General features: G+C 47.7%; 1 protein-coding gene across 6 annotated transcripts in view; it reads right to left on the reverse strand.

Annotated features, from left to right (window-relative positions):
- Positions 1 to 19,457: 19,457 nt before the first annotated feature.
- ICE1 (interactor of little elongation complex ELL subunit 1) overlaps positions 19,458 to 23,384 on the reverse strand; it is a 78,579-nt gene continuing 74,652 nt past the window's right edge. For all 6 annotated transcript variants that reach the window (XM_077810822.1, XM_077810826.1, XM_077810821.1 and 3 more), the window contains 2 exons: positions 21,901 to 21,999; positions 19,458 to 20,440 (listed from right to left, as the gene is read on the reverse strand). In XM_077810822.1, coding sequence (XP_077666948.1) covers positions 20,259 to 20,440; positions 21,901 to 21,999 — 281 coding nt within the window. In that variant the 3' untranslated portion in view covers positions 19,458 to 20,258. The remainder of the gene's footprint in view (positions 20,441 to 21,900; positions 22,000 to 23,384) is intronic.

A 23,384-nucleotide genomic window follows, 5' to 3' on the forward strand; every position in this document is an offset into this window, starting at 1 on the left:
AAAAGGCTGCAAGCAGTGACATTCTTTCCCAACCAGTGGAATACCATTGATAATGCTGAAATGCCAGTAGTGATTCTGAGGGACCCCGCCTAACTCTTGCTCCCTGGCCTCATGAAGTTTGGTACTGGCTGCCTCAACAGGGTCAAGGAAAGATTCAACTACCAGCTAAACATTTGCAGGATGACTGCTGAATGTGCAGGTGAAAATGGAAGTAAACAGTAAACATTTATGTCCAGGTATGTAAACATTAGTTCAATGTGGTCTGCGGTGGATATGTATACACTAACCTGTGGTTGTCACAGTATGGTATATGTGTAGCTACGGCTCTCCTTGTTCTTTTCTGGCGTGTATTTATAACGGTAAGGATGTAAGGGGGATGCCACATAGTATGTTGGAGGGTATAGAAAGCAGCAACCGTGGCATTCTTCAAGGACTACAAAGGCTGCTGGGATCTTTTGGCCTGAAGGTCAAGAATGCTCCACAGTATTTGTGGCACCCTAGAGACTAACAAATTTATTTGAGCATAAGCTTTCATGAGCTACAGCTCACTTCATCGGATGCATTCTTTTTGCGAATACAGACTAACACGGCTGCTACTCTGAAACCACAGTATTTGTGTTTGTTAACTGAGTAACCCCATTATATCTTGGTGCATTTCCTGATGCTCCTCTCAGTCCTTTTACATCTCATGAAGCAACCACTCTCTCCATTCTCCATTCTCGGTTGAGATCTGATGAGTCCTCCAAGTATGGTCCAAGGCAATAGTGGTTTGGAGATCTCTCCGAATATATCCTCCTTAGTCCTCTTCCTTCTCCTCCTGATCGGGTTCAAATGTTCAGCCAGCATATTTTATGTAGAAAGCTGTAGCTGTTTACCTTCATATGGTGGCTGGCCTTGCTCCACCTGTTTGTAGCAAGGCAGTGATTGGTTGTAAGCATGGGACATGATATCATGCATCAAGACACATGGCTAACAATCAGGAAAATGCCAATTAAACTTCGCTGTGTAAACAGAGGGAAAGAGGGGAAGTGAGAATTGGAGAGGAAATAAGATGACAGTCAACTTAAAAATCACAATTCTATCTGGAAAAAAATATTACCAACTATTGTACCAGCAAACCCCTCAGATTTCTATAACTTAATGATTAGAGAAAATGTCTTGTTTCAATTTACTCGATGCATTTGACAGCAATGCCATTTTTATCATATCCCCATAAAGTTGGATTGTGGTATTCATATGGGAGTTTCACTCAGAGAAGGGAAGAAATAAAGTATTCAAGTATGAAAAAAATCATTGTACTTCATTAGCACATCATTAGCTGGGGCCCAAGAGCAGCTATACAACCTGAAATTGCAATCGTTTTTTAAACTGACTAAATTTAAACTGACAGTCTTTTGCTGTCCCCATGAAAATCCACCTGAATTCTGCCAAGTTATGAGCCTCTGGAAAGTGCAGTTTGCACTTGCTCAGTCACAATTTGGCAGATAAACTCTCTAGAGATTCCACATGTATTGGGAATGCTCCAACACCAGAGATGCAGGACTCAGCAATTGCTCCTGCTGGCCATCGGGTCTGCTGTAGCACTGAGCATGGGTAGACAGCAAAGAAGAGGGGTCAGCCTGACTGCGATGCAGAGGGATGAGGAGAGATGCGTGGAATGTGGATACAGACTGTCTGGAAATGCTAGAAGTGGTCATGTGTGGAGCGAGAGGGAAGAAGGAGCAGAAAAGTGTCTGACCTCTAGAGAACACTCCCCATAGAACCTGAATAAAGCCCAAGATTCCTGAGACTCAACATTTTGCTGCTGTCAACAAATTACTGTGAAATCCACTGGAAAATCATGAGCATCATCTCCCTCTAATGCTCTTGGTAACTCTAGCTTATGATAAAGGTGTGCTGTCAATTTAAGGATTCTAACCCTGCTAGACCACCAGGGATTTTATGAACATTCAGAAGTTCATTAAAGGCAATATAAAGGTTGCCCATTCACCTTTAATTTGGCACCTTTGTACATAATGAGTTTTTAGTCCCATACTATTTTTCCCATTGCACCCCTGCCTCATACAGTGCACATGGGGAACACACACACACACACACTGCAATAAGAAACATATATAACTTTATCTTACCCTTCTTCTACGAACTTTGCTTGTCAAAGTGGAAGGACATATTACATTTCCTCTAAACAGTTTGTTTAGATTTTAAAAATGTAAAAATAACAAGGTCAAACATAAGAACGGCCATACTAGGTCAGATCAAAGGTTCATCTTTCAACAGTGGCCAATGCCAGGTGCCCCAGAGGGAATGAACAGAACGGGTAATCATCAAATGATCCATTCCCTGTTGCTCATTCCCAGCTTTTGGCAAACAGAAGCTAGGGATACCATCCCTGCCCATCCTGGCGAATAGCCATTGATAGACCTATCCTCCATGAATTTATGTAGTTCTTTTTAGAACCCTGTTATAGTCTTGGCCTTCACAACATCCTCTGGCAAAGAGTTCACAGGTTGACTGTGCATTGTGTGAAGAAATACTCCCTTTTGTTTGTTTTAAACCTGCTGCCTATGCATTTCATTTAGTGACCCTAGTTCTTGTGTTATGAGAAGGAGTAAATAGCACTTCCTTATTTACTTTCTCTACACCAGTCATGATTTTATAGAGCTCTATCATATCCTCCCTTAGTCCTCTCTTTTCCAAGCTGAAAAGTCCCAGTGTTATTAATCTCTCCTCATAGAGAAGCCATTACATACCCCTAATCATTTTTGTTGCCCTTTTCTGAACCTTTTCCAATTCCAATACATCTGTTTTGAGATGGGGTGACCACATCTGCATGCAGTATTCAAGATGTGGGCATACCATGGAAAAATTGGAAAGAGTCCAGCGGAGGGCAACAAAAACGATTAGAGGGCTGGAGCACATGACTTATGAGGAGAGGCTGAGGGGACTGGGATTATTTAGTCTGCAGAAGAGAAGAAAGAGGGGGGATTTGATAGCTGCTTTCAACTACCTGAAAGGGGGTTCCAAAGAGGATGGATCTAGACTGTTCTCAATGGTAGCAGATGCCAGAACAAGGAGTAATGGTCTCAAGTTGCAGTGGGGGAGGTTTAGGTTGGATATTAGGAAAAACTTTTTCACTAGGAGTGTGGTGAAGCACTAGAATGGGTTGCATCCGATGAAGTGAGCTGTAGCTCATGAAAGCTTATGCTCAAATAAATTGGTTAGTCTCTAAGGTGCCACAAGTACTCTTTTTCTTTTTGTTGCCTAGTCATCCAGTTTTGAGAGATCCTTTTGTAGCTCTTTGCAGTTTGCCTTGGACTTAAATATCTTGAGTAGTTTGGTATCATCTGCAAATTTTACCACCTCACTGTTTACCCCTTTTTTCAGATCATTTATGAATATGTTGAATGGGACTGGTCCCAGTACAGACCCCTGGGGGACACCACTATTTACCTCTCTCCATTCTGAAAACTGATCATTTATACCTACCTTTCGTTTCCTGTTTTTTAACCAGTTACCAATCCATGAGAGGACCCTCCCTCTTACCCCATGGCTACGACAGTTTACTTTGCTTAAGAGTCTTTAATGAGGGACCTTGTCAAAGACTTTCTGAAAATCTAAAAGAAAAGGAGTACTAGTGGCACCTTAGAGACTAACCAATTTATTTGAGCATATGATTTGATGTTTCTGAATGTACATCAAATCATATGCTCAAATAAATTGGTTAGTCTCTAAGGTGCCACTAGTACTCCTTTTCTTTTTGCGAATACAAACTAACACGGCTGCTACTCTGAAACCTGAAAATCTAAGTACACTATATCTAGTGGATCCCCCTTGTCCACGTGCTTGTTGACTCCCTCAAAGAATTCTAATAGATCGGTGAGGCAAAAACCTTTACAGAAACCATGTTGACTCTTCCCCCAACAAATTATGTTCATCTATATGTCTGAGAATACTGTTCTTTACTATAGTTTCAACCAGTTTGCCCAGCACTGAAGTCAGGTTGGGGTCACCTCTCGAGCCCTTTTTAAAAATTGGCATCACATTAGCTAGCTTCTAGTCATTTGGTACAGAAGCTGATTTAAATGATAGGTTACAGACTACAGTTACTGGTTCTGCAATTTCACATTTGAGTTCCTTCAGGACTCTTGGGTGAATACCATCTGGTCCTGGTGACTTATTACTGTTTAATTCATCAATTTGTTCCAAAACCTCCTCTGATGACACCACAGTCTGGGACAGTTCCTCAGATTTGTCACCTAAAAAGAATGGCTCAGGTTTGGGAATCTCCCTCACATCCTCCACCGTGAAGACTGATGCAAAGAATTCATTTAGTTTCTCCGCAATGGCCTTATCATCCTTGAGTGCTCATTTAGCATCTCGATCGTCAGGTGGCCCCACTGGTTGTTTAGCAGGCTTCCTGCTTCTGATGTACTTACAATTTTTTTTGTTATTATTTTTGAGTCTTTGTCTAGCTAGTCTTCACATTCTTTCTTGGCCTTCCTAATTATATTTTTACACTTCATTTGTCAAAGTTTATACTCCTTTCTATTTTCCTCATTAGGATTTAACTTCCACTTTGTAAAGGATGCTTTTTTGCCTCTCACTGCTTCTTTTACTTTATTTAGCCACAGTGGCACTTTTTTTGGTTCTCTTATTGTGTTTTTTAATTTGGGGTATACATTTAAGTTGAGCCTCTATTAGGGTGTCTTTGAAAAGTTTCCATGCAGCTTTCAGAGATTTCACTTTTGGCACTGTACCCTTTAATTTCTGTTTACCTAACCTCCTCATTTTTGTGTAGTTCCCCTTTCTGAAATTAGATGCTACAATGTTGGGCTGCTGTGATGTTTTTCCCGCCACAGGGATGTTAAATTTAATTATATTATGGTCACTATTACCAAGTGGGCCAGCTATATTCACCTCTTGAACCAGATCCTGTGCTCCACTTAGGACTAAATCAAGGATTGCCTCTCCTCTTGTGGGTTCCAGAACTAGCTGCTCCAAGAAGCAGTCATTTCAGGTGTCAAGAAACTTTATCTCTGCATCCCGTCCTGAGGTGACATGTACCCAGTAAGTATGGGGATAGTTGAAATCCCCCATTATTTTTGAGTTTTTTATTTTAATAGCCTCTTTAATATCCCTGAGCATTTCACAGTCACTATCACCATCCTGGTCAGGTGGTTGGTAATATGCTATATTCTTATTATTAGAGCACGGAATTACTATCCATAGAGATTGTACGGTAATTTGATTCATTTACAATTGTTACTTCATTTGATTCTACACTTTCTTTCACATATAGTGCCACTCCTCCACTAGCACGATGTGTTCTGTCCTTCTGATATATTTTGTACCCTGGTATTACTGTATCCCATTGATTATCCTCATTCCACCAAGTTTCCGTGATGCCTGTTATATCAATATCCTCATTTAACATGAGGCACTCTAGTTCACCCATCTTATTATTTAGACTTGTAGCATTGGTATATAAGTACTTTAAAAATGTCGCTTTTTAGCTGTCTGCCATTTCGTGATGTAATTGAATGGTACTCTTCTTCATTTGACTGTTTCTCATCAGATCCTACCTCTATTTTACCATTTTCCATCCTCTCCTCCCTACTAGAACATAGAGAATCTCCATTAATAGATCCTTCTCTTAGGAATGTCTCTGTCCGAACCGCATGCTCCTCCACACTTTTCAGCTTTCCCCCAGCCCTTACAAACTGCCGTACAACCTTTTTAATTTTAAGTGCCAGCAATCTGGTTCTGTTTTGGTTTAGGTAGCACCCATCCTTCCTGTATAGGCTCCCCCTTTCCCAAAAGTTTCCCCAGTTCCTAATCAATCTAAACCCCTCCTCCCTACATCATTGTCTCAGCCAGGCATTGAGACCCTGCAGTTCTGCCTGTCTAACTGGCCCTGAGCGTGGAATCATAGAATATCAGGGTTGGAAGGGACCTCAGGAGGTCATCTAGTCCAACCCCCTGCTCAAAGCAGGACCAATCCCCAATTTTTGCCCCAATCCCTAAATGGGCCCCTCAAGGATTGAACTCACAACCCTGGGTTTAGCAGGCCAATGCTCAAACCACTGAGCTATCCCTCCCCCTAACTGGAATAATCTCAGATAATGCTACCATGGAGGTCCTGGACTTCAATCTCTTACTTATCAGCCTAAATTTCGCCTCCAGGACCTCTCTATCCTTCCCCATGTCATTGGTACTGTGACAGATCCAGACCAGTGGGGTACAGGAATCTGGTCCTATTGGGATCCAGGAAGTGGGCTGGAGTAAACCAGCCAACTGCTAACGGGTCGTTGCCCCCCCCCAGGCTAAGGGGGGGATCCATAGGACCTGGAAGCCAAGAGATATCGGGGGACAATTAATAAAATAACAGGAACAGGAGTGTGGTCAAAGGGTCAAACAAAGAGAGCCTGAAGGGGACACCGAGCAGAGAACCCTGGACAGCGTCCACTGCTCCTCGAAGGCATCAAGGGAGTCAGTGGATGCCACCCAGAAGAACTCTGCCCGGATGCTTGAACAGACGGAGGATCGGAAATAGGCCCCACAGTCACAGGAGTCTCCATCGGCCAACCTCCTCTCCCTGGTTTTATAGATGGCCATTTTAGCCAGGGCCAGGGGGAGGTTGACCAGGAGGTCCCATGGCTTTGTGGGGCCACAGATAGGGAGTGCATAGATAAGGAGATGAGAGGAAAAGTGTAGCCAGAAACTTAACAAAATATTTGTGAGGAGCTGGAATAGGGGCTGCAACCTGGTGCACTCCAAGTAAACGTGCGCCAGGGTCTCCCTCACACCACAGAAGGGGCAGGAGTCTGGGACAGGGGTAAACCGCACCAAATACATGCCCATGCTCACAGAGCATGCTACCATGGAGCCGACAACTGATATCCCCGGCGAGCCTCGGGACCAGGGTAGAGTATAGACTGGGCCACTGGGGTTCCTCACCCTCTAAAGGTGGCAGGAGATCCAGCCACTTTGTGTTGGGGCAGGATGTGAGGGTGAGGAAGTGAAGGGTGTGGAGCATGAGCGTGTATAGATGTTTCCTTGGCGCGGTCTGGAAATGAACCAGCTGCAAGTTGTGCAGCCGGCTCACAGTGAAGGGGCGGGGGGGCCGGTTGGGTCGACGGGGCAGGGGCCTGATGAAAAGGTCTGGAGAGCCTGGAGTGGAGGGTGGGCAGGTCGTGCATTCTCACAGGACCCAGTCGAGGTAGGCCCGAGCAGCAGGCGGTAAAGCGGCCTTCACCTCCTGAAGTACATACTAAGGAGTACAAGGTCTGGAGAGCCCCATGTGCCAAGCAAGCGTCAGGGGATCCAGCCACTCTCCCCGGTCGTAGTCCAGGAGGTCTCCAATTCTGGTGACTTCTGCCAGGACCAACCTCTAGTGCACCCAGGGGGACTCCACCACCTGCACACAGAGCTAGGGATTGTGTAGCGGGGCTCCGCAAGGAGATCTGCCCCCTCGGTGGCCGCCATGGACCTGGTCACCGAGAACAGTTTCCAGGTCCGGAGAAGGTCCTGGTAGAAGACCGGCAGCCTGGAGAGGTCTTGCAGAAGACCTCTCGGATGGAGATAAAGGAGCTGCCAGTCATATCGGAGCCCTCAGAAGCGGCGCAGGAAGGCGTGCGTCAGTACTCTCCACACCGGACCACTTGCACCATAAAGGAGCCTCTGCAGGGCCTGGAGATGGAAGACATGGACCTGAGTGCACAGGCACTTCAGGCCCTGCCCTCCCTCCTCCAGGGGCAGGTGGAGGACCCCTGCAGAGACCCAGTGCATGCCTGGCCAAAAGAACTCCAGAATCACCGTCTGGAGGTTGGCCAGGAAGCCCGGGGCTGGGACTAGGGTGTTGAGCAGGTACCAGAGCATGGACAGGACTAGTTGATTGAGCACCAGTGCCCTCCAGCGAAGGGAGAGGCACTGGAGTAGTCCTGTCCATTTCTGGAGCTGCTCTGTCACCCTGCCCTCTAAACCGTGCCAGTTCTCTGGTGGAGGCAGAAACATTAATGCCCAGATAGAGCAGCAGACCTGGTCTCCACCGGATGGCCTAAAACGCAGGTGGGAGGGAGCTCACCTGCCACCCATCCCCAACCACCAGGCCAGAGCGCTTGACCCAGTTGACCCGCACAGAGGAGGCTGCCAAGTAGACTTCCTGGCAAGCCTCCACCCACGCCAAATCACCTGGGTCCTGGACCACGAGGAGCACGTCATTGGCGTACGCTGACAGGAACAGCCGCAGCTCCGGCTCTCGCAGCACCAACCCCATCAACCTCTTGTGGAGGAGACAGCGGAAGGGCCAGAGCATACAGCAAGCCTGAGAGGTGGCACCCCTGTCGTATTCTCTGCCCGAAGCTGACCGGCTCAATCAGGTCCAGTTGAGCCTGACCAGACACTCTGTGGAGGCGTACAGCACCTGGAGAAAGCCCACAAACTGCGGTCCGAAGCCTAACACTCGCAGAGTGCCTAGGAGATACCTATGGTCCACCCTGTTGAATGCCTTCTCCTGATCCAGGGACAGGCGGGCGAATGACAAACCATCCCTACACCCAAACTCCAAAAGATTCCAGACCAGATACAGGTTATCAAAGATGGTACGGCCCGGGATTGGTGTAGGTCTAGTCTGGGTGGACCACGTCTGCCAGCATGGATGCCAGCCGCAGCAAGATGGTCTTCGCTACGACTTTGTAGTCTGTGCTGAGGAGCGAGACAGAATGCCAATTCTGTAAGTTGCGGAGGTCCCCCTTCTTTGGCAATAAAGCGAGCATGGCTCACCTGCACGAGAGAGGGAGGACCCTGCTCTGCAAGGACTCGGCCCAGATGGTGACTAGGTCCAAGCCAAGGACATCCCAGAACATGCGGTAGAACTCCACGGTCAGCCCATCCATGCCCAGAGATTTATTGGTGGGCATGCAGCGGAGGGCTTCCGAGAACTCGGCCAAAGTGAGAGGCAGCTCTAGCTGGTCTCAATCGCTCGCCCTGACTGTCAAGAGCCTGTCCCAAAGCACTTTGCAAGCTTTAGGATTGGTCGGATCTGTGGAGAAAAGGCCTGCTTAGAAGGTCCTGGCCCTCCCGCACATCTCCTCCGGATCTGTGAGGGGGGTGCCATCCTCTGCCAGAAGGCAGGTGACGTGCTTCTTGGCCCCCCTCCTTTTCTCCAGGGCGTGGAAGAAGCGGGAGCTGTGATCCATCTCCCGAAGGAGGAGGATGTGGGATCGAACAAAGGCACCCCAGGCTCAATGGTCTTCAAGGGCCCGGAGCGCCTCCCGCTTCTCCCGGCACGCTCTGCAGAGGGATGGATCCTCAGGGCTGGCAGCCAGATGCCTCTCCAGCTCTAAGACTTCTCGTTCCAACTGCTCTATCGCCGCATCCCTCTGTCGGCTGGCACCCCGAGTGTAGTCGCGGCAGAAGAGCAGGGCGTGCACATTCCCCACATCCCACCACCTCCATGTGGAGGGAAAGGTGTGCCTCTGCCCTCACCAGGCCAGCCAGAACTCCTGGAAGGATGCCACGAAGCCCACATCCTCCAACAAGCTGTTGTTGAAATGCCAATAGGCCAGCCCCGGCCTCTCTGCGCAGAGAGAGGCTGTCACGGTGACTAGATGGTGATCCGGCTGGATGCTGGAGGAGTGGGCCCATGAAAGGTGGAAGTGTGACAAGTAGATGCGGTCCAACCGGGAGTGGCACAACCGATGGGCCTCCATCCGGAAAAAGGTGACCGTCAAGATGTCGTCTGGGTGGTGGTCATGCCAGACATCCACCAGGGAGTGATGGTTAACAATCTCCCAGAGATTGGAGACCCAGAGGTACAGCAGACAGCTCGGCACAGCCTCAGCCACCCCCAGCACCTTGGGCCCTAGGCTGGGGGAGAACAGGGTAGCCACTCCAGCTGTACGAACTGTGAGATGGCTAAAGTAGACCCTGTCCCCCCACTCCAGCTATCTTCGGTAGCCAGATCTGTATGGGTTTCCTGCAGGAAAACCACAGAGTACCCCCCACCCTCCGAAGGAAGGAGAGCACCTGGCACCTGCGGAGACCCATCCTACAGCCTCAGGTGTTCAACGTTGCAAAGATGCCATGAGGAGGGCTGGGGGGGATGTTGGATCATATTAAAGAAGTTCTGTATTAAAATCACAAATGAGTTTGATTCCCCATAGTTTAAATTCCAGGGTATTACTAATTAAGAGGTCTCTTGGTTTTTGGTACTGTTTCTCTCCCTCTATGTGTGAAACTCGCAAGCTGCTAATTGCGTTAGTACATTCTAAGACAGAGTCTGTTCTCAAAGCAATTCGCACAGAGAGACTCAAAGCAATACTCTGTAACAACAGAAACAGCACCCAGAGACTCCCCGCCCTTTTGTTGTATTAACAATTATGATTAAAATAGAGATAGAGGATGTATGTGGATGGATGCTTGGTGTGGATAATAACTGAATGATCAGGGAGGTGCCAGCCTAAGAATCCAGTGTCCATCATCTGAAGAATGCGTCAAGTGGAAATAACCAGACGACCCCCGGAGGGCAGACTGGAATTCACCCAACAGCCTCAAGAATGGGAGAACCAAAGAACAAGATAACATCTAGCAGCACGGAGCCGTCAAGAATGTGCTATCTGCTGATTGATTCAGCAACAGCATGATGAATCAATTCCCAGACTGGCATAGGAGGAAATTCCTATAAAAATGGACTCTAGAAAGTGAGAACTTTGGGGTCTGATTCTGCAAACCAACTTCCAGGAGCATCAGATGAGCATCTGACAAGGCCCTGCTCCCTCCTCATGTCCAGGCCACCTGGCCAGTGGCTTGGCATGAGCAACTCTAAGGCTGGTAATTATGATAACAACTTGCAGAACCTGTGTGTGTGTATGAATGAATGTGTGAATAAATATGAAATTGAATGGAATGTTATAGCTATAACTAACTGCTTACTATGATTCTTTCTGTATTCACAATAAATGTGGTATTTTGCCTTTTTCCTCTTTAATAAGATCCTGCTCCGGAGACCCATCCTACAGCCTCAGGTGTTCAACATTGCAAAAATGCTATGAGGAGGGCTGTGAGGGGATCCTCGCCGGCAGGGACATTCACAGTCCCCATTGGGCAGCACAGCAAACTGTGACCTACCCCATAGGTGAGCAAGGAGTCACGGAAGCCATGGACCCTCTGGTAGGCCACAGCAGCCTGCTTCCTGGTCCTTTTACCCTCCCTGATAAGGGCCCTTGCGGCCCGGAGGATTTTGTGAAAATCCCCCCATTGTTGGAGAGCGATTTGCACCTTGTTGCGGGAGCCAAGGACATCTTCAAGAAATGCCCACAGCTGTTCTCTCGGCATATGGGGGGCCGGGGTCACTGGCCCCGGCCTTCCTCTGGAGGGGCTCCTGGCACAGTCCTGTGGCCCACCGAGATGGGGAGGCAAAGGGAGGACCCCCAATGTGCACCAAATAGGCTGGCGCCACTTGGCCCGCCTCAGACCCCAGCTCAATTGGGGGCGGCGGAGGGAAGATAGCAGCCCCTAGTGGGTCGGGACAGGGGAACATGAAGGCTGCTTCCTGGGGGTCATCCTCTGGGAAAGGGAAGGAGACAGCCACAGGGGTGGCAATAGCATCACGGGAGGTAGAGAGGATAGGGACGGGGTCAGTATCAGGGGCAGGACAGGGGACAGGAACAGGGTCAGGATCCTGGGCCCCAGTAGACAGGCTGCTGGGAGGTCGCCCCTCTTGGTCAGGCTCAGGAGTCTGCAGGGTGGAAAGGGGGCCCTCTGTGATGCTGGGCTCAGGCTCTATGGCGGGTGTGACAGCCACGGCATCAGGAGGTGGACAATCTTCGGTGAGGCCCCCGCGCAGGAAGGAGGTCAGTTGCCCTGTACCAACGAGGGTTGCCCCTGGTGACTCGGGTCCCGGTGGCATGGCACTGGCTGTCGCCTCAGTAGGCTCGGCAGCTGTCAACGGGGTGCCACCTGCGGCCGGGCAGATGGAAGAATCCAGGGGACCCTCGGAGGTGGGAGCGGAAGCAGCAGTTGGGGGAGGGAACATGGGGAAATGGGAACTGGGGTGAGATCGCCCAGATCAAGGCCTGCTGGTGGAGGGTCATCCTCCCCCTGGGTGACCAGGGTCGGACCCAAGGCCTTGATCTCCTCATAGATGGAAGGGAGATCGCCTTCCACCACCCTAGGGTTCTCCCCAGCAACACCTGAAGCAACGCTTGCCTCAGGGCTCACAGGGGCTTCAGATGTTTAGGGGGCAGGAGGGGCTCTATCAGGGGCCTCCATGGGAAGGGACTCCAGTGGAGGGGCAGCTCTTCTCTCCGGTGCTGCCACGTTTTCCCCAGCTGGCACTGGTGGATGGAATACACCTGTGGGCAAAGCGGAAGGCTCAGCATCAGTGCCCCCCTTCCTGGTCTTCCGGGAGGCCTCTGCATTGGATAGAAGGAGTGGAGCCTGAGCCTTCCGCTTGCCCCGCTTCCTCTGTACAAGGGCCCAGCCCTCCATGGCATCATCTGTGGGCTGGCTAGCAGGGGTCGGGTCAGAGGGAAGGGGCAATGGCTCGGGGAGGTAGCAGTGGGGCAGCACAAGGGAGGGAAGATTCCCCCTGTGGCAGGCCCTTTCCCATGCCTGGTGGTACCCCTCTGCCCCCTGCTCCACATGTCCCACTAGACTGCATGCAACAGAGGTGGGGCTCTCCCGCTCATCTGGGCATACTGGGGGAGGTGCCCCTTGGGCCCAAGCAGGAGCAGTGGTGGACTGAGAAGGAGGAGGGGCCACTCCGGGTGCTGGGCAGCCAACGATGATGGGGCTGGCGCCCTGCTGGGGTCGGGGGTACCGGACACTGCTCCACACCAGGCCAAGGGGCAGTCCCTCCGGACATGCCCCATCGCCTGGCAGAGGTAGCGCCAGGCCTCCCTCATTGAATAATGCACCCAGTAGCGGGCCCCCTGATAGGGGACCAGGAAGGACCCCTCGCCGTCACATGCCGGTGATAGCAGTTGAAGCTGCACCTGCCAGCAGAACAAGAAGACGTGACAGAGGGTGGGGTTTTTGCAGCCCAGTGGGAAAGGGCTGACAACAGAGATTGGTTTCCCCAGGGTAGAGAGGGCGGGTAACAAGGTGGCATTGGGAAGAAAGGGAGGGACAGAGGTCAGGACTATTTGGACACCCAGGTCCTCTCGCAGCTCCACGAGGGCGCGAACACCCCACCACCACCACCAGGCCCTTCTCCACTGCCTCCTGCGCAGTGGCCTCTGATGCTAGGAAGAAGATGACCTTTCCACACATTTTGGAGGCCACCACGATAGCCATGGGCCTAACCACCCTCGCCAATGCCTGCACATAGCTTTCTACATGGGGCGAGTGGGACACCAGGAGGCAACGGACACCATGCTTCCTGGTCAAGGTGGGGAAGGGGCCCCGGCCACTATAGATAGTAGCAGAGGCGGTGGTCAGAGATGACAAAGCGGCAGGCGGGGCGGGGGGGGCACCCAGAGAGTTGGCGGAGGGAGCAGTGGGGAGGGATGCTGTGGCCGGTGGCAGGGCTGGAACAGTGGGGGCCTAGTCTTTCTGGTGGGGTCCTTACCCTTCTTCTTGCCCTGGCCCTTCCCACCAGCTGGGGGGGCTCCCCCAGAGTCAGAGGGGGCTAGAGACATGGCAGCAGCGGAGGTCACCCCGTTGCCTGCTGCTGCCGGCATCCCAGTGGGGGCGATAGCAGGTGGTTCAGCAGCAGCGGTTGAGGTATAGGCTGGGGAGGTGATGGGGACAGGTGGAGGAGGGGCAGTGGGGCCTGCCCGAGGAGTCCCACCTGCCTCATCCTCTGCCATAATAAGGTGGGGGAGACAAACACCAGAGGAAGGGGCAAGAAGGGGCTAGGCTGCAGGCAGGGGAGGAGGGTGCCAAAAAAGGGGGGGAATCTGTCACCAACTCAGGACAGGATTCCAGCTCCTTTAGCTGAACTAGAGGAGGGGGGGTTACAATAGCATTAGGGGGGTTGTCAAGATTCCTTCCCCACTCTGAACTCTAGGGTACAGATGTGGGGACCTGCATGAAAGACCCCCTAAGCTTATTCTTACCAGCTTAGGTTAAAAACTTCCCCAAGGTACAAACTTTGCCTTGTCCTTGCCACCATCAAGTGATTTAAATAAAGAACAGGGAAAGAGACCACTTGGAGACATCTTCCCCAAAAATATCCCCCCCAAGCCCTACACCCCCTTTCCTGGGGAGGGCTTGATAATATCCTCACCAATTGGTACAGGTGAACATAGACCCCCAAACCCTTGAATCTTAAGAACAACGAACAAGCAATCAGGTTCTTAAAAGAAGAATTTTATTTAAAGAAAAGGTAAAAGAATCACCTCTGTAAAATCAGGATGGTAAATACTTTACAGGGTAATCAGATTCAAAACATAGAGAATCCCTCTAGGCAAAACCTGAAGTTACAAAAAGACACAAAACATTCTCTCCAGCACAGCTAATTTTACAAGCCATTAAACAAAAGAAAATCAAATGCATTTTCTAACTAGATTACTTACTAACTTTACAGGAGTTGGAAAGCTTGCATCCTTGATCTGTTCCCATCAAAGGTATCACACAGACAGACAAAACCCTTTGTCCCCCAGATTTGAAAGAATCTTGTCCCCTCATTGGCCATTTTGGGTCAGGTGCCAGCAGGGTTACCTTAGCTTTTTAACCCTTTACAGCTGAAAGGCTTTTGCCTCTGGCCTGGAGGGATTTTATAGCACTGTATACAGAAAGGTGGATACCCTTCCTTTTATATTTATGACAGGGGTGCAGTGATATGAGAGTCAACTAAAACAGAAGGGGCACAAGCACCTAGGAGGGGGGCATGGGCGTACAGAGCGAGGGGCTAATCAGGGCAAGGGGGATCGCAGGGGGAGGGAAACAACCAGGTTGGAGGTAGGACAAGAAGACCCAGGAACTAGCTTCAGAGGCAGGGGCGGGGCAAACAAACAAAGGCTGCAGAGGGAAAAGGGAGGGGCAGGCAAACAAACTGAAGTCAGTGAGGTCCTGGGGTAAAGGGGAGGGCAAAAAGGCTGTAAGGGGCAAAATGGGGCAGGTGGCAAGGGACAAAGCTGGGGGCTTGCTGAAGGGGGTCAGTCCAGGATAGGGCAGGGGGGGCACATGCGCCCACATGCGCTTGTAAAGAGTCAGTGTGGGCTAGCTGCTGCTTCAGGCCCAAAAGGTGGTGAAAGGGCATGGCAGGTCAAGCAAGGAGTGGAGTCCCAGAGGCAGGAGTTTGAGGCAGATGGTAAGTGTCCACTGGGGGTGGTGAAGGGGGCAGCGCCGACGGTGGTGGTGGGGATTGAGGGGGGGGCACAGATGGATTGGGGGGCAGGCTCCACACCACACCCCGTGTCCCCACAAGAGCACAGTCCGAAAGTTACTCAGCCTTCAGGCCCCCTCCACAGTGGTCTGCAGAGTCCTTGTGCACTCCCCCAGCAGCAGATGGCCTCGTCCTCTCCTCCTTTGGGGTCCAGCAGCCCCGTGGCCAGGCAGGCAGAGAGGACCCCTCACACGTGGTAGTGGTGGTGTCATCATCCACAGCAGTGGTAGCAATGGCTGGGGTAGGGGTCCCTCACTCCCCTCCTCTGGGGGGCGGGCCAGCAGCCCCCCCAACGGGCTGTAGCTGGAGCAGCAGTAACTGAGGGCGGGGGGGGGGGGGGGAGGAGTCCAGCAACCAGGTAGTAGAAAAGGAGGGGGTGGTGTCTGGCCTAGCCAGGGGAGAAGCTGGAGCAGTAGTGAGAGCCCAGGGCCTAGCAGCAGTCTCTTGCCTCCTTCTAAGCCAGAGGGCTATAGGAGAGTAGTCAGAGGCAGAGCTTCTAGCCACAGGAGAAGTAGGTTGCTGTTCCCTGACTGACCAGAGCAGGAGCTGCTCTAGGCAATTAGGAACCTGCTAAAACCAATTAAGACAGGCAAGCTAATCAAGACACCTGGAGCCAATTAAGAACTTTCTAGAATCAATTATGGCAGGCAGGCTAATCAAGACACCCAGTTTAAAAAGGATCTCCCATCAGTTAGTAGGGGGGTGCATAATAAGCTGGGAGTGAGAGGTACTGACCGGTACGCTACTGGAGGACTGAGGAGTACAAGTGTTATCAGACACCAGGAGGAAGGCCCTGTGGTGAGGATAACAAAGGTGTTTTGAGGTGGCTATGGGGAAGTAGCCCAGGGAGTTGTAGCTGTGATGCAGCTATTACAGGCAGTACTCTAGACAGCTGCAATCCACAGGGCCCTGGGCTGGAATCCAGAGTAGAGGGTGGGCCTGGGTTCCTCCCAACTCCTGATCAGACACAGGAGGAGTTGACCTGGACTGTGGGTTCCACCAGAGGGGAGGTCTCTGGGCTGTTCCCTGACCTACATGGTGGATCAGCAGAGACTGCAGGGGGTTGTTCTTTTCTTCCCCATGCTAGCCAGTGATGAGGTTATCTGAGTGAATGGCAGATTTGAGCCACAAAAGTGGCCAAGCTGGGGGCTGCCGTGAATCTCTGAGGAAAGCAAATCCACAAATAAGCGCAGGACCCACCAAGGTAGAGGAGGAACTTTGTCACAGTACCTACATGTACCACAACCACCGGCTCCTTCCCAGCACTACACATACATCTATCTAGATGTCTTGAGAGAGCCACAAACTTCACACCAGACAGGTAAGTCACCATGTGATTCTCCCAGCTATCTATGCAAACCCAGCTATGTTTCTAATGATTGAATCTCCCATAATTATTACCTGTCTCTTCCTAATAACCGGAGTTCCCTCCCCCTGCGAGGTATCCTCAACGTGGGAGGATACCTCATCATCTGGCAGAAGGGTCCCAACTGTGGGATTGTTTCCCTCTGCTCCCGTTGTATGTTCTCCTTCCCTGAGACTTTCTTCCAAAGAGGTTGTCAGACTAGGGGGGGTGGGACTGTTCTACTGTGTCCCAGAGTCTCATCTATGTATCTCTTTTCAGAGTAACAGCCGTGTTAGTCTGTATTTGCAAAAAGAAAAGGAGTACTTGGGGCACCTTAGAGACTAACCAATTTAATTAATTAAATTAATTAGTCTCTAAGGTGCCCCAAGTACTCCTTTTCTATGTACCTCTGTCTCTCTTAGCTCCTCCAGTTCAGCCACTCTGGTCTCCAAAGCCCATACACTGTATCTGAGAGCGAGGAGCTCCTTGCACCGAATGAACACCTATACTACCTGCCCATAGGGCAGGTAATCATACATGCTGCATTGGGTGTAATAAACTGGATAGCCCCCACTCTGTTGCTGGCCTTCTGTCTCCATTATCTTTTCACTCCTGAAGCTTGTTCCTTTGTTTTGTTTTTCAGTGGCTTTTTTTTTTTACTTTAAGTTTAAAAGAAGTTAAGTAATCTAGCCCCCAACCCCCTCGCTCCCCCTCTAAACTCCCTCGCAAAACTCCCATTAGCCGCTCCTGTTCACGGACAGCACATGGTCCCCTAAACAGGGCACACGGTATATTTCAGTTAAGCAGCAAGCACACCACAAACAGAGAGACACACACACACACACACTAAAGACAAATTTACCTCAAGGGTCACATAATCTCTCCTCCTTCACCTGGAGAACTCCCTTGCAAAACTCCTGTTAGCCACTTCTGTTCACTAGCTTAAAAGCAATGAGTCCTGCCAGAAAGTGCATCATTGAGCTTTTACTGACATACTTTCCAGATGAAAGAAGTTGCATCATCTGCCTTCATCGGAGGTCTGCACCACAACCCTACTAATTCACACCATGTTGGTACTTATTGTTATATTGGTTTTAAAGTACTGGCTCTCAAATTGGCCAATGGACTATTGATAGGCGGCCAAGCCGCTGCTTTTAACTTTTTAAGGATTGATCACTCCAGTGATGTTTACAAAGAGTTGTAGCCCACTCCAGGACTTAAGTGACCAGGGAGACTATTTTTTTTTATAGTTGGCTCAAAAAAAAAAAAAAACATCCACCAGTTTAGTGTAGAAAGTGTAGTCCCTGCACTTTCTCAGGTTTTTTTGAGTTTGTTTTTAACTGGTGACTTTTTAATGTAAGTTTGACCATGATTAAATCTGCAGAAGATAAAACTAAATGTTAGTAACACACATGGGCAAACAGAACCACACTGCAAATTTACTTAAAAAGTTAAGAGCAGTGTGAGGGCTGCAGGGTGGGACAAAGGGAGATTTGTTACTTATAAATGTAAAGTAAGGCTGATCAAGTGTACAGAATTTCATTTTGAATGGCATTTGATTTTTAGGCAAGTGAAAATCAGTCAAATATATCCAGACTCTGCTGTATGTCTTCAGTGAACACACTGACATCAGTTGTACAGGCTAGTTGCTAATTATTCCCCTGCCCACCCCACCCCACCCCCCCCATTTGCCAATGTTTATCTCATCCAAAATTCAGTTCCAAAGTCCCTACAGTCCAAGAGAAAATAAATGCAAAAATGAAAACTAAGGACGATGAATAAATATGAAAGTAAACATTTTCATTCTGGTCATATTAACACTATTTTTTCATTGTAGTTACTCCATGCAAGGTGTAACTTAGGGCTTGGGAAGAGAACTGGGCAAGGAAAGGAACATATCCATATTGTGGAACACTTAAAGTTTGAGAACCAGCAACTTAATACAATCTAAAATATGCAATAGTAGTGAATGATTTATGTACATGTAGCAAGTTCTCTTAGGCCTCTTATATTTATCCGAAATTCTCATCTGGAAAGTCAAAATACAGGTTTTGTCTACAGAGTATTTTACATCTCATCAAATCCTGAAGTCCAACAGCCACATCAGCAAGCCAGTATTCAGTATCAGTTTTACATTTCTTGAATAAAACCCTGTTTTAACTGATTTTATTGATTGATCTGCACTGGAGTGCCCTCTAGTGGCAGTCTTCCACTTTGGCCATTCTGGTCCAAAAATGACCAGGATTTCTCATTTCTAATCACAAGAATTAATAGTTGTTTTAGAAACATACTTTGATCCAAAACTAAATGAATCAATGTTTTTTTACATTTAGAAAAAGGAGTAAGGTTTCAAAAGGATATGAAAGTTGCATGGCTCCATGCACACCAGTGAGTTATTAGCAAAACTTTTAGACATTATGCCATTAAGATTTTTAACATGTTTTGCCTTGCCAGTGTAGGCTAAAGCACGGGTTTTTTTAACAATGTTGAAATGGATATGTTTGGTATGCAACAGTCAAGTAAAAGAAAGTAACGTATAACTAAGAATTGTATTTTAAGGTTGATGAGAAAGCAGCCTGTTAATAACTCTATACTTCATATGTATAAAAGCAAAATGGAAACACTAATAAACTTTTCCCATGGCAATCAAGAGTTACTAAACAAACTTATTGGGCAATTTTTCCAAATACAGTAACTATTTTGGAAACTTGTCTCAGCTACTTCTTTTTAATTAGTTACCATCTGAGGTGAAAGTATTGAAATGACCACTACAGACATATGAATGGTTCACTTTTGTTTTTTATTATAAAAACGTTCGGACAATAAAAAAATGCTGTGTACAAGTATATTAGAAGTTTAAACAAGGTAAGTTTTTTAAACCAGTTTTTCTATATATACACACACTAAAATTCCCAAAGTGGAACAACATCAAATGTGAAACACATTATAGGCATATACCATATATACAAACTGACAGAGATTTGTTATCTCAATCTTTTTACTGTACATATAATTGTCTGATATAAGTAGTTTAAGTTAATGGGACAAAGTTAAGTTGGATTGAGTCCAACAAACCTTTCAATTTTTACTGCCTCTTCCACGTAAAATATGATGTAGATGAATAGTTTAATTTATAAACTGCTGCCCAGTCTTCTGTTACAGTAAGTAGTCCACCAAAAAGATAAGAGCTTTGGTAGCCTGAGGTTCAGCCAATGGAAGACCTATCAAAACAGAACCTTTCCACTTTCATAGGGAAGGGATTTTTCTGGTTTAAACATCCACTAGCACTCATGTAACCTATGAGTTACACCAGAACACACACAAATCTATGACTTCATGTCTTTCTGCAGCAGAGGGCAAACAAAATACTTCAGAGCCTATTTTGTTTATAATGCTGTGTGACCAGACAACACCTACATAAACAATGAGTGCATAAGTGTCCCACCTTCCCCAAAAGGAAAGCACAGGGCTCTTTTCCTGGTTTTCCCCCTTCATACTGTTTCTAACTTTCATCCTAAAAGACATCACCTAGTTTTCATTAATAAAAGGCACTTTCTGTAGATGAGGCTACCTTCCCTCATCTTAGTGTAATTCTACTGTGCACAGAGAGCTGACTTCAGATATGCCACTTGTGACTGCAGATGGGATGCTGTTAGTAGTCACTGTTCTCCAAGCTTGGATGGTCTCAACAACTTCTAGTGGATTGCTTGGACCCAAGTCACAGAGTGCATATACTGCTGCCAACTGCACTCCCCAAGGCACATCTGCAAAGATTTGGTAAGATAGTAAATCTACAGAAAAAAATCAGTATTTAAGAAGATATCTTACATATAATATTTCTCATCAATTAACCTGATTCAGAAGATTACTTGTCAAGAATTAAAAGCATCTATGAGGAAAAAAAATTAAAAGGTGGCCTATGAAAAGTAGTACAATGATACTTTAAAAATAGGATTAATATATTTGCTGTATTCCAAACTGTGCAGTTTAAAATCCATGACATCCAATTTCCCGTTAGAAAAAAATATTTTTCAATGTTTTAAATAAACTTCTGAATTCAATGTATCTAGGACTTTCAAATGAGCACCTGAGGGAGTTAAACACTTATTCTCTTAGTCCCCATTGAAAATCCAGGCCTACAAGCATAAGTACTGTTTCCACTGTGATACAGGAGTGCCAGGGAGCAGTGTTAGAGGGGAAATATATAAGCCCTAGGCTAATTAAGGCATGGTTCCCTGTAGACTAGGGAGGGTTGCTACAGGTTAATTGGAGCACTAGTTGTCAATTAAGGCCTTGTCAGGAAACTAATAAAACCCCCTGCTTCAGGCAGTCAGGGGGAAGGAGAGAGGACTGGAGCTTGGAGGTGTGTTGTGAGATTTGGAAGATCAGAGAACTGAAGTAAGGGAGACCCTGCCTCAGCAGAACAAGGAGACTCCCTCCCCCCAGTGTCTAAGGACCAAGGGTAACCCCATCTAAGGGGGATGAGGGTAAGAAACCTGTGGGGGTTGAGAGGGGCTGGGACTCAACGTGCGGAGCAAACCCAGACTCTTCCCTCCTTTATCACTTTCCAGGGCCACTAGCGGGGTCCTCAGCAGGCAAGGGCAAGGGGTGGCATCTTAACCTGCCTCCCCCCCAAGGACCCACCGTATGAACATCGGCCATCTTGTCACACCACTTTGACTATAAGGGAGACAGCACCATTTATTTCCTGTACTATGGGATCTCATACCTTTAGGATGGTCATGTCTACCTCCAAAGTGAATGTCACCTCATAAATTAGTCAGACACGTAATCAAAGAGCGATAGGACTTACAGACAGTTATTGCAGGAGCTAGGAATCCAGGAACTGAGGTCGATATAGCACTGTTCTGAATAAAATCAGTCAACTACTTGTTCAGTTACAGCTCCTCAGGACAAAACTGAATAAAATCTATTCCTGGTCTGCCAGACCTATTTAAATGGCATTTTCTATTGCTAACTGATCTACATAAGGCTAAACCAGGTACTGAGTGGGGAAGTTATTACGTGGCATGATTCTGCAGATCTTTACAAAAGTGAGTAACTTGCCTCATGTGATTAGTAACCTACCTCAATGGGACTATCTATGTATATATAGAAGTGTTTGAAGGACTGAATTCACAGCTCCCATCCTTCATGAACATACTGGCAAAAAACCTTGATTTAAGAATCTGCAGTAAAAAAAAATTTTCTACAGAAATATTACCTTCTTCTTTTGCATGCTGTATAAAGCGTCCAATAATAGAACTGATATTTTTCACAGCAGAAAAGAATCCTTCCCTCAAACCTATTTGGCCTAAGCGACCTAAGAAAGGAGAAAAAGATTACCATGCATCTGTATAACTGATCACTAAAGAAGCTTTATTTTTAGACATAACCTTCCCAACATACAACAAAGTACAGCAGAGCCTCAGAGTTACGAACACCAGAGTTATGAGTTGACCAGTCAATCACAGACCCCATTTGGAACTGGAAGTATGCAATCTGGCAGCAGCACACACACACAAAGGCAAATACAGTACAGTACTTTGTTAAACAAACTACTAAAAAAGGGAAAGTTTAAAAAAAATTGACCAAGTAAGGAAACGGTTTCTGTGCTTGTTACATTAAAACTAAGATGGTTAAAAGCAGCATATCTTTTTGCATTGTAAAGTTTCAAAACTGTATTAAGTCAATGTTCAGTTGTAAACTTTTGAAAGAACCACCATAACGTTTTGTTCAGAGTTACAAACAACCTTCATTCCTGAGGTGTTCGTAACTCTGAGGTTCTACTGTTGAAACCAAAGTCTTGACTAATCTGTATAAAACGAACGATTCACTTCAAATATGAAGCCACAGAACATTGGACTGGTTTCTGTATTTACTTTAGGAAACAACTATGACTAAGAATCTCAAAGCACTTTTCACATTTACCAAAATTTACAGGAAATCACACACCTAATCAAGGTAAAGTTCCTGTTAGGAACGTGGCAGTTTAACAGTGCACAGCAACACTGCACAATAGTTTAAGATGAAGGAAAAGAGGAAGTTACTTACCTGTAACTAAAGATTTTTTGAGATGTCTGGTCTCTATCTGTTTTCCACATGAGGGTGCACATGCATACCATGTACTTGAGTCCGGAAGCATTTCTTAGCAGCGTCCATTAACCTGCATGTGTATAGTGCATCTCCTCATGACCCACACTACCTCTTATGCTCTCGGCTGGGAGCAATGCCTCCCAAGTCTGTCTTACCATAATGGAATCCAGTCCGAAGCAGAGGAGATGGAGGGTGGGTACTGGAATACAGACTGGAGGTTCTTCGAGATGTGTGGTCCCTAAGTGCTAAGAAATGCTTCTGGACAACAGATAGGGACCACATATCTCAAAGAACCTCCAGTTACAGGTAAGTAACCTCCTCCTCTTCTTTGAGTGATAGTCCCTATGTGTATTCCACACATGGATGATTTGTGAGCAATGATCAGCAAGCACAGTGGTGGGTGCAAGGATTCCAGTGGAAGTGAAATCTACCGTTCGGCCTGGCCTACAGTGGCATCTGCTGCTGCTGCTTGTGCAATGGCATAGTGTGTTTACACGTTTACAACAGAGTGCCATGTTGCTGTGCGGCAGACGTCTTGCCAGGACACACACGTCAATGAGGCTGATGTGGCAACTTGTGCTTGGGTATGTTGGATTGGGTATGTTGTAGCAT

This window comes from Eretmochelys imbricata, chromosome 2 (assembly GCF_965152235.1).
Source record: "Eretmochelys imbricata isolate rEreImb1 chromosome 2, rEreImb1.hap1, whole genome shotgun sequence".
NCBI classification, from domain to species: domain Eukaryota; kingdom Metazoa; phylum Chordata; order Testudines; family Cheloniidae; genus Eretmochelys; species Eretmochelys imbricata.